The sequence below is a fragment of the Tetrahymena thermophila genome (assembly GCF_000189635.1).
Source record: "Tetrahymena thermophila SB210 genomic scaffold scf_8253811, whole genome shotgun sequence".
Classification (NCBI taxonomy): Eukaryota; Ciliophora; class Oligohymenophorea; order Hymenostomatida; family Tetrahymenidae; genus Tetrahymena; species Tetrahymena thermophila.
The window spans coordinates 273,395-285,928 of record NW_002475923.1 but is presented as its reverse complement, the minus strand read 5'-3'; the positions used below and the strand labels follow the sequence as shown (position 1 = coordinate 285,928).

General features: G+C 19.4%; 2 protein-coding genes across 2 annotated transcripts; one reads left to right on the top strand and one right to left on the bottom strand. All coding sequences in view use genetic code 6, as the record gives it.

Moving 5' to 3' along the window:
- Positions 1–3,249: 3,249 nt before the first annotated feature.
- TTHERM_00526830 (hypothetical protein) lies at positions 3,250–4,127 on the top strand (the record flags this gene model as incomplete). The annotated part of the gene is made up of 4 exons (XM_001028094.3): positions 3,250–3,280; positions 3,355–3,510; positions 3,715–3,941; positions 4,065–4,127. The coding sequence occupies 4 exons, from the start codon at positions 3,250–3,252 to the stop codon at positions 4,125–4,127; spliced, it is 477 nt and encodes a 158-aa protein (XP_001028094.2).
- A 3,627-nt stretch (positions 4,128–7,754) lies between these two features.
- Positions 7,755–12,107, bottom strand: TTHERM_00526800 (DHHC zinc finger protein). Its single transcript, XM_001028091.3, has 8 exons — positions 11,874–12,107; positions 11,628–11,737; positions 11,070–11,357; positions 10,636–10,723; positions 8,928–9,007; positions 8,837–8,854; positions 8,511–8,621; positions 7,755–8,007 (listed from the first exon to the last, which is right to left on the bottom strand). Exons 1-8 carry the CDS (start codon positions 12,097–12,099, stop codon positions 7,981–7,983), a joined length of 948 nt encoding a protein of 315 aa, XP_001028091.3. The 5' UTR covers positions 12,100–12,107; the 3' UTR covers positions 7,755–7,980.
- Positions 12,108–12,534: the final 427 nt, after the last annotated feature.

Sequence of the window (12,534 nt, the reverse complement as noted above, 5' to 3'; positions counted from 1 at the left end):
AATGCACTTACTCACTTAATATTTCACCATTTAGTAAAACCAAATATTAAATTACTTCATAATTTTTATGGCTTAAGTCTTTTTCAAATTATAAAAATTAATCAATCAATCACATTTGTTTTCGCTTTATTTTTTCTTTCCTTTCTTAAATTTGTTTACTTAAAAATTTTTCAATGTAAAAGTTGCATGCAAATTCAATAAGAAATTTAATTTGGCATAATAAGTAAGATCTCCTAATGCTTTTTTCATAAAAATAATTGTATTAATCTATAATGATGAGCTATTCCATCCCATCTTTCTATCTTTGATCTTCCTAACCTAAGGTGTTATTTTGTATGAAAATTTTATGTAATTACAAGCCAGTCTCAAATTAAACCCTCCCACCCATAATAAAAAGTAGTCTGTCAATCAGAATAATATTATTAAATGGACATTTATTTCTTATACAAATTTTATTTTTTTCAAATAGACTTAATAGAAAAATGTTTAACCTGTTTCTGATAGAATCTTCTGATATCTACAAAGTAAAAAGCTTTTGCAAATATATCAAATTTAATAATTTTCACTGAATTGACTATGGATAAACTATTTTTTTGCAATCAAAAATGCATTACCTAACAATATTTATAAAAATAAGTGGTTATATATTGATAACTTAGAAAGAAAAAATTAGGAAAAGTTGAAGGGTTTTCCTTATTTGTAAGTTTACTATGAAATTTTTTATAAAGAATGTCTATTCTAAATATAACTAAGATTTATAATAAATATATAAATAAATTAACAATTACAAAAATACAAAATATTGATAGTAAATAGAGAGTATCATATATTATCAGAACTGCATTAAATTAATGTAATAATATCTATTTTATGGTTTCCATCATACATATGCACTGTAAATTTTACATATTTTATTAAAGAAGAATTTTATCATGTTTGGTATATTATAATTTTTGTTCTATCCTAAAATGCTATATTATATACATATATATTTATTTATTGTTAATGCACTTTTCTTAAAGTAATCTTTCTGATTAGAGACTTCTATTTATTTGATCTTATCAAATTTATTAATTGAGAAAATTATTAGAATTATTGAGTTTATTCTTTTATTGCAATCCTAAAAAAGATTTTCAAAATATTCTTCTTCTTACATTGCAAAATATTTCAATAATCTAAAAATCAATATATAGTTTATTTTCTTGCATGATCAAAATACTTTAAATAAAATTCGATTTTTTGTGTTTATCCGATCAAAAATATTTCATTAACAAAAATATTATCTAATTTTTTTAAAGAATAAAATTAAATTACACCAATAATATTCAAAACTATTTGAATCAGAATGTTTCATTGCATCCAAATATTTAGTTAGTTATAATATCTAATCACATCAAAGGAATTTAAAATCATTTAATTTAAAAATTTTTAAATGCATTAAATCTAATAAAATTAGAATAAAAGAATTCAAAAACTTTAAAAATTCTTGAATAATCTTTAAAATATCAATTAAAAAATTTATTTAAAATCTTGTAAAATTGATAAAAAATTCACAAATAGTTAAAATAATCATTTAATTTTTTATTGAAATTGATTTTTGTCTAAAATTTCCTAAAATAAATTAAAATTAAAAAAAAAAAATTATTTAATATCATTTGAGAATAAATTCAAACACTTTCGAAATTAAATCTAAAATGCTTAAAACTAAAATCAATATATTTGTCAAATCACTTCTATATTTAGTATTTGAATTTATTCTTTTTTACTGGAATCAAATTCTTAAGTTGTATTAATATTTTTTGATATTAAGCAAGAACAAATAAAAAAAAATTCAGAAATAATAAATTTTAAAATATAAAAAAATTAACTAAAATTTATAATAATTTCCTTATAAAACTGTTCCATCAAAAGCTAATTTTAGATTTGCAAACAAAATTTTATTTTTAGTTTTGATAAAGATTTTATAAAATTACCTTTAGTTATAGTTTTCAGATAGACTATACAGTTTTATTTTTAGAATTAATTTTCTTATAAAAAAATCTATAAGTTTTTCAGCAACGTTATAATGTTATGATTAAAAATTACTGAAGAAACTTTTTCTAAAACAAAAAATATAATTTATCTTTAGAGTATAAAAATATATTGCTTAAAGATTTTATATCGTAATATACTTTAAATGAATTTTTTTTCTTCATTTAATAGCTAATTAATTTAATTCTTTTATAAAAAATATATTTATTCCTTTCCATTTATTTCTAACACTAGTTGTAATCTAGCAAACTTTAAATTAAATAAATTTTAATTACATATTTATAAAATTTGTATAGAACAGACTTCCTTCCTTGTATCACCAATAAATTGAATAAAATATTAACAGATGAAATTATTTACTAATAAAATTTTAGTAATATTAGTTAAGTATTAAAAGTTAACAAATATCATACTATAGTATTTTGTTCAATTGTAATATTCTTATTGCTATTTTAAATGCTATTTAAAATCACATAACTTTACTAAAATTTTTTAAAATTTGGAGGAAGAATTCACTGTTAGCACCTTCTGAAACTTTTTTATCTTCATTTAAAATACATAATTAATATTTTAAATGTTCTATTTAGCTTTACAATTCTACTTTGCCTATTTATTGAAAATTTACAAACAAAAGGTTATGTAAATTATTGAAACTTAAAAATATTTACTTTTACTTAAATTAAAATATTTATTGAAAATATAAAACATAAAAATAAATTTTTATATTAATAATTAAAAATTAATGATATATCTAATAATTTATTATTTTATTTTTATTTACTATTTATTATTAATACATTTTAAATTCTAAGAACCCATAATTAATTTAATAAAACCTTTAATTAAAAATAAATCATCCATATAAATTTTTTGCAAAACTTAGATTAGCATTTTTAATTTATTAAGCAAATTATAATTTTTTTATTTTAGTGTTGTTTTAGAGAAATAATTTGTCTTGATAGAAAGATAATCATTTTTCTTAATCTAAAATTTCATTTATTTATAGATTTTTTTATAAATTAAATTAAAATATTTCAAATAATTATTATTTATTATGATTAAAATATTTATTTATAAAGAAAAATTTTTGATTTTGTTTTTAAAACTTTAAAATTAGATTGAAATCAAAGCACACTTTTGTTTTTCAACAATATTTTAAGCCATTTTTATACTGAAAAATAAGAAATTAATTAATTTTAGCAAACAAAGTTAGCATTCATGAAAAAAGATAACACTACCCAAAAGCTAGGTTTTATTTTTACTTTTTTCAAAGAATCTAAAAGGAAATAGTCATATTTATTTTTAATTTTTGATAATTCTTAGCTGAAATACCTTTTTAGGATGTCAAATTGGATTTACTTTATTTTGCAGCTGTACAGCAAAAACCAAGCGGAAATTCAAGAGATGCAGATGGTTTCAACGAAAATACATTTATACCTTTGTGTTTTAAATAAGATAAACTAAAGTGGGTTAACGAATGTAAGATTTTTGTTTAAAATATATGTTCTACTTTATTTTTGTTACAATGATTTTGTTTAACAAATAGTAATCAGAAATGAATAATAACTATCAATTTAAATTTTAAATGCAATTTCTAAAACTTATTGAAAACAAACAAAACTCTTTAAAGAATACTTTAATTTTTGATGTTTATTAGGCATTTTGATTTATTAAATAATTTAGGGCTTGAAGCAATTGAGTAGGAAGAAGAGGAAGAATAAGAAAACTAAAGAGTTAGCTAAGCATAAAAAGATAGAATCTTATAAGAGTAACTCAAGTAAAAGCTAGCAATTTTAAAAAAGGAGAAAGAGAAAAAGGAAATGGAAATAGATAACTTTAACCAAACTCTTAGTGATTTGAAAAAAGAAATAATGATATATGAAATAAAGAACAAATTGCTTCAAAAATTGGTAATTGATTGATTGATTAATTTAACAAAATCTTTATATTTTGAAATAATCATTCAAGATATAATTGTATTTAAGAATAATGTTGAATTATTAACACTACTTTTCTAAAAAATAAATTTATAGATTGAAGAGAAACAAAATGAGTACTAGAATTATGTTGACAGATTTTATATGAAAGAGCTGTGAACGAACAAAATATAAATTATAAATTAAATTTTACTTCTATAACGTTTTTAAACAGTTATAAATTTTTTTTTTTAAAGTTATCATCCATAAGTATTTATTTGCAGATTGGATATCGAAATATAAAAATACATAGTCGAAAACTTAAAATTTGAAGTTTTTGGAATAATTAAATAAATTTCTATGACAAAAGCTAATTATTTTTTTCATATAATAAATATTTATCTCATAATTACTCATTATTGATAGAAATTAGGCCAAGATCAAGCAATAAATTCAAATATTTTAAATATATATTTAAATTTTTTTACACAGATAAATTTTTAAATTATGTTAAATTTAACTTATTTTATCTGTATAATAAGGTTTATTAAATTAATTTATTTTAATATTTGTTTTTTTTTAATTTTTTAGCACTAAAAAAATGTTTATACAAACTAATACTGACTGCTAACTCTAATAACTATATTTTTTGCCTAAACAAAGGCTATCTCTTATAATCTAATTTTTAACTTAAGAGCTTTGCAAATAAAAAAGAAATTAATTAGATAGCTTGCTTATTATATAAAGAATATAGTTTAAGATAAATAAAAATCTATTGTAAAAGAATAAAAATAGAAAATCTTTTGAAAATCGAAAATAAAATAATTAATTAATGAATTATATTAAATGATTTAAATAAATTATTATTTGAAAATCAATTTATATACTAATTTAATATTAGTTAAAGAAGACTAAAGTTATACTTTTATCAACATCAATCACACATATTTAACTAAATGATATTATTCTATTTAAAAAATAATTTACAAAATAGATAGGTTTTTAAAATGAATTTGATATAAAGATATTTAAAATAAATACAAATGAAGGTTAAAATATATTATTGAATTAATTTATATTTAGAATTCAAATAATACTTTGTATAAACATTAGAAAACCTATTTTATATCAAAACAAACTATTTATTTATTTAGTTAAAAATTAAATGTATTATTTATTATTTATCTTAATAGTCTTAAATTGATTGTTCAATAAAAATTTAATACTGAGAATGATTGATATTTAACATTAATAAATTTGATAATTAAAATTTCACATTTACAAAAGATATTAAGAGGAAAGAATATTCGATTATTCAAAAAAAGTAAAGCATATTTTTTAAAATTTAAAAGATTACTTAGTAAAATCTATTCTAAATTAAAATCATCGCATTAGAAATCAGCAGCTTAAAGTTTAAGAAAACAACAACAATTTAGTAAAACGAATATAGAGCAATGGATTTAGTTTACTTTGATGAATAACCTAAAAAAAGAGGATTTGTTAATTATTTAAATTATTTCATCGGAAAGCCAATGCTTACTGGATTCTTATTCGGATTCGGCCACTTCATCGCTTATTTATTGTTAAATTTAAAATTCTTCTAGCCTCTTCATTTCCTTTTATTTAGAAACCCTAAAACAGGCAAGTTAAATTGATTTAATTTAAAACTATGTAAATTAAATATGCAAAAATGATAAAATGATACTTTGTGAATGAATTTGGATTTAGCTATCTTATAAGCAATAAATTATTCTTTACTCTAATTGTATTTATTCTAGCAAAGTCTAAGATGTTATCAAACATTAAAAAAAAGTAATTAAAAAATAAACCTCAACTTGCATTATACTCTTTATTGTTGTATATTTATTAATTATAAATAAGTAAAAACAATTAATTAATTTTGAATTAACAACTAAAATTTTAGTAGGTAGAATAATTTTATTTTTTTCTTTATTTTGCTTATTTGTATTCTAAATTATTTTCTTAATCTAAATTAATTGATAATAAACAATCTCTATCAAATCAGTTTATTTTTTTAAAAATAAAAGTAATAATATTATATTTATGGTAAATAAATTTTATTAATATTGATATGCTAATAACATTTTATAAATGAATTTTATAACAATTGCAATATATTTTAATAATATTTAAACCTGCTATTAAAGTTGATCACTTGTTTGTTATATGAATATTATATATTAGTTTTTTAACAACAAAGTTTTTATTATCATTAAATTTTAATTCTAATGTTACATAGGATATCTTTAATATTTAGATATTAATTTAAAACAAACAGAATTGTTATTTATAATCAAATTTCTTTTTTCTTGATTTATGAAATAAATTTTTTTATATGATTATTGCTAGGATTTTGCACTCATTTTTAATAGTCTTTGAGCTTTAAAGAAAATATTTGAAATTATATTTAAGTTAATTTTGGTAAAATCATTATTTTTTAATGATTGATTACAAAATAATAGAGTGTTTAATATCTTTCACTTACTAAAAAAATATTATATTATTTTAGAGAATAGCAGCTATATACCAAAGAATCAATAATTTAGTTGTGAATTATATCTTTAAAGTATTTTCAAGAATAATTGGATTAATTCTAATTTAATTAAAATCTTATAAATTTGTTTTAAACTTGAGTAACAATTTAAATAATCTCAAATGGAGTTCTTAATCATCTCAGATTTTAAATTTAATGTTGAGAAGCTCACATAAAAGCAATTATATTTAAAAAAGTAACTATTTTTATTAGTTTTTAAATATTATAAACCTTTTTTTATAACCTGATTATTATATCAGATATAATTTCAGTCAGTCAATTCATACTCTTTTTATTTTTTTTCTTGTTTTTTACAGCTAAGCTAGTCGTTATAGAAAACAAAAAGGAATTTTTCTGTCTTCTTAAACAGTGTTTGAAAGTTAATATATTAAGATTCATATATATTTGATCATTATTTCATTTTTGAATTCATATTTTATTTTAGGTATTTATATTATTATGTATATAGTTAAGTCTTAAAATTTTGTTTTTTATGTTTTAATAAATTATGACTATTAATTTGGAGGGAATTGAATTAAATATTTTAATATTTATTGAGAACAAACTAATATAGTGAAGTTTATTTTTTTAAAAAGATAAATTTTATTGAGTTATTTTATACAGGTAAAAATAAAAAATCATATACTAATTTACTTTTTAATGAATGAATGAAGGAATTATAAATTTACTATTTTAAAAATTATAAAAAAATCAGAGAGTTTATTTTATTAGATAAACTTTTTAAAAATTAATTTAGAGTAGAATTGATTGAAAATATTTGATTATTCAAATATTAATAATTAATTGCTTAATTTAGAAAATGATTTACAATAAATATTTATTTATTTTCTATTAATCATTATAAATTAATCTATTTAATTTTTATATGAAAATAATTATTTTAGCAAATTTAATATATATGCAATATATGCATTGTGAGTTTTCTTCTTTTTTACTTTAAATTTTACCATAACACAATTTTTATGTCAAATTTTATTGTAAATTTTGATAATAATAAATTCATTAAAATTTTTAAATATAATCGAAAAAAGAAGGTATTTAATTTTAAATTTATTTCAAGTTTATTTCTTAATAATTAGCATTATTTAATCGATCAAAATAACACCTAAACCTAGTGAGTAAAGAAATCCCTCTTCACAAAAACAAAGAGTAAATACTATTGAGGAAAACTATCCTAATTTTATGATCCCAAAGTAACTCTCAGATAGCATAAAATTAAAAATAAAGAAAAATTTATTTGATTTAGATTAAAAATAAATTTGTATTGATGAATTAAGATAAAATTTTCTAAAATATTTAAATTAATTTCTGTGAAATTACTGGTTTAGAGTTATCATACTTATTACTAACTCAATTAATTATTATTTTAATAATGTTAAAGAATTACATTTATCTGTCATATAAATGCTATTATTTGCTTAATTAAATAAAATTTAGATTACATTAATTTATATAATATCACAATTATCTCTCCTCCTCTTCATCCTATTAGTACAAAATTAAAAAATAAATAAGTAAAAATGTATTTTTGGTTCATTATGAATATTTTATTGAAATTATCTAAATGAAATAATTAAAAATTTTTGAGTGTTTAAAACGAAATTTATTAATAGAACTTGTTAGGATTTTATTTGCACTTACTTATTCTTTTGACTAGTTTTAACATAATTTTCATAAAGATTATCATGTGATTTTTAATAGAAAAATAAGAAGTTTTTGTAGTCTTTATCTAGAATTATTATATTCCTTTTAAAATGATATTTAAATATTTCTGAATGGTAATAGAAGCAATCTCCATTCCTATTTTTACTAGTTTAACTTTTTTATTGGAATGCTTGGTTTTTGGTAGGGTATTTTATTATGACTTTAAATAGCAATTTTAATTTGCCTTATGCTTGACAAATAATATTGCCTATAGTTTAGAAATTTAACTTGTCTTAAAATAAGCAGGCAAGTAATTGTAAATTTATGAAATCAAAAAAGTTTACTTGCTTATGATTTTTATTCCATCTATATCCGTCCCCTAGAGGTTTCCCAACGGGTACTAACCATAGCAAAGGATTTTTGCCAAAGTAGAATTTGTAATTTTCAATCTTACCCTAATTGAATTTAATTAAAATTACAATATCACAAATAATTAATTTTCTATATAGAATTTTTTGCTATTATAAGATAAATTTATTGTTTTGACATCAGTAAATTAAATTGTTAAAAAGCTAGCTTGTTATAGTACATAAATAGGCTAGTCTAATCAGGTTTAATAAAATTCTAAAATTAGCTAAATTAAAATTTCAAGTGCTATTGCAAATATTACGAATGAGTACTATGAAGACTATTTATTTAATTAGTAAAAAAAGCATTTAGAATATCTATCAATTATAATAAATGATTATAGAAATAATTACTTTTGATCCCTTCATACTATCTAAGGTAGTAACATTATTGAGAATATAATTTAAATGAGTCAACATGAAAATCAGCAAACCTATTTATTTATTACAAATCAAAGTTTCCAAAAATTGTTTTCAATTATATTTTTTTGATAGAAGAAAAGAGAAGATTTGAATTTGTATTTTTTACGTCTCTTTGAATGTAAAAATCCTTAAAATATTATTATTAGAACTATGAAGTAAATAAATGAAAGTGTTAATTGTTATATTTCAAAACAAATAAACACATTTAAAAATAAGTTCTTATTCTTTTTGCATACTGGTTGGTAATATTCTCTAATGAATAAAAATTAAATGATTTTTTTATGTACTACAAGCGTTGCTGAATATATATAATTTGTCTAGTTACTATAATCATTTTAAAGGATACAACTTTACTATATAAATTTGAAACGCTTACTTCTTGTTTTTTTTTTAGTATTTCAATTCTATTGACAATTCAATGAAATTTATTTGTTAAAATAAATTATTGAATATTTATTACTAGAGCTCATTTTTTATGTTCATCACCATCTTCAATGAAAGGAAGCATAAAAAAATGAGTTACTTAAAATTTTCTATCCTGAAAAAAAATAAATTATTTATTTCTCGACCTATTCGACTTTATAATTATGAAATTTTTTATACAGTATTCGCTTGTTTGATTGAGAGGCCAAATTTCGCATTAGTTTAAAATTAAACAGAAAATACATTGATTATATTTTGAAAATTTTTATAATTAGGAGAAATTAAACTCAAAATTTGTTGGGATAAAAATTAAATATGAAATTTAGATGATGTTAATACTATCTAAATTACACAGTTGCGTAAATAGATTGCAGAACTAAATTAATTATTCGCTGATCAATGTAATATGTTTAAGTGTAAACATAACAATATTAATTTTTTAAATTACTCTCCAAAGCTAATTAAATATCTCTCTTTGTTAAGACTTAATTTTCCCTTTTTGCTTACAATTTATAACTAAAGTTCTACTGAATCAAAGTAGCCGCTTTTGGTGATTAACATTACATTTATAAGTTATAGTCCGTACATTATTTTAAGTGTGTTACTATTCATACTAATCAAATGTAAATTTATTTTTTGTGTTTAGATAAAATATATCTAAAAACTATCCACAATAAGTATAAGTTTCCATATTTAGAATCTGCTTGCAGATTATTGCTGGTGTTTCATTGTAATAATGTTTTTTTAGTGATGTATTTAAATAGATTCTCCCTATTTAAATTACATTTTGCTAAGTTATAACAATTTTTTTTTATTTTATCAATAATACGCAGGCAGAGTTAATAATCGAAAGAAGGATATACAAAATAGTTCGTTCCTCCTTCGCAGATTTTAAATTATAAAAAATATAAATTTAATTGATATAAACTAATTAGTTAAATAATTAATCAATTAATTTAGATTGATTGATTGAATCACTAGTTTTTTATATCGAGTTTTTATTGTTATATAAAAAATTCATATGATTTTTATAGACTAATTTCTTCAAGTAAATTTATTGAATATGTTTGTAAGCTAAGATAAATTCTAATTTGTCAGAATGAAAAAAATACATTCTGACTGGATAACTAGTATTAAAAGGTGGAGATTTAATCAACTTCATAGTTCTAATCAAAATTTTATTCATCGATAGATAGGGTAAGGTTTAAATAATTACCGATAAAATTGGAGAATCCAGCTACTATGATCAAGAGGCAGAAGCAGTGAAACAACATCCATACCCATCTTTCATTTTCTGTCTCAAACTATATTTATTTTTACATCATTAAAAACATGTTAATTAATTTTAGCTTTTATTTTCAAAAGCAAAAATAAATAAATAAATAAATAAATCATAACAATCAATTTTATTTTTACTAAAATTAGGTATTGCTAAAACAATATATTAAAACAATGTATTATAAGTAAGTAAGCAAGTATTTTGCTTTTATAATTATTCGAAAACTAAGTAAGTAAGTAAGCAAGTATTAATTACTATGCTTAATTCAATTTTATTCAATGTTAAAAAATGACTTTCTAAAATTATTTAATCATTTCAGTATGAATAAAAATTATTTTGAAAGATCTTTTTTAATTTTTAAATAAAATTACTAATATATCTTCAATTGTTCTATAAGCATATCTTGCACCGAAAAAAGCACCAAATAATAATGATATTGTGCCCCATTATAGAACCAAGTTAAAATATTTTCTATTCATCAATCCTACACAATTAGCTGTCCAGATACAATGATGGTCCATATTCAAAACACATCTCTAGCATTAAGAGCAGTGGTGAACACGCTCAGGTTTAAAAAGCTTGCAAGTTGGACAATAGCGTCTTTCTCTTTTTTCCTGGTCGCTTAATCCTGCAAGTTACTCATCGTTAGGCTCTATATTCTATTTTGTTTGATATTTTCAATTTCAAAAATTTTTTCACTTCAATTAAATAAGATATTTTTAAAACAAACTCAACAAAATCAGCAAGGAGATATCAAAAAAATTTGCAAATCATTTTTTAAAATTGAAATTGAAAATAGTTTTTGCTTTTTATCATATCCCTGATTCTATTTGTTTGATAATTTTATTGTTTTCTATCTCCTCTTTTTGCTAAATAATTTGAGTTTTATTGATTTCATATTTAAAAATATTAAGCTATTATTAAATTACTCCTTTGGGAACATATCCTGGTTCAGTGCAAACAGCCTTTCTAAAGCTCCAAAAAAACATAAAAACACTAACAATGGCAAAATAAATGATTAGTTTATCGTTGTCCGAATCTATAAATTAAAAAATGTTTTAAATATTGATTAGATTGTCAGATAAATAAAAGTTTAAAATTGATCATAATTCAATTTTGCAATATCAAATTGCAGATTAAAAATGAATATTTAGCTTAAAATTAAAACATTTTACGATCTGCTTAGAAATAATAGATAAAAATCCAGTAAGCGATGAAAATTGCTAAAACCATAAGCCCTAAAATAAATGGTAACTAAGGCAAAAGGTCTTAAGGAACATAACCTCTCATTTTAAATCTTAATATCAAAAATATATCTTTTTCTTTCTAATTTTATAGTAATAAAATATCGATAGCAGACAAACAGATTCGCATCTCATCAAAAATACAATTTGAAACCATAAACAAATAAAGCAAACAAAAATATATTAAATTTAAAGAAAATCAATCTCAATCTATAATAAAATGATCAATTAAATAGAATTAAAAAATTATTTATTTTTTATAAAAATAAATTATTTAGTTTTTAAATTTGTAATAAAATAATTTAATTAATTGTACCTACAACTGCAATATTCAATTATTATTTCAAATTTTCATTTTTTTATTTTAAATTATTTCTATAATTTTAATATTATATATATATATATATATATATTTGTTTAGTACTCTATATTACTCCATCTTTCAATATCACATACACGAATAGTAACGATATATTATTTTAATAACAGTAATTTAATACAATTTTTTTAACATATTAATACACATCTCTGATTCCTACTATATTTATCTTTAAGTATATGTTTTAAATAGAAATATTGATATTTAATAATT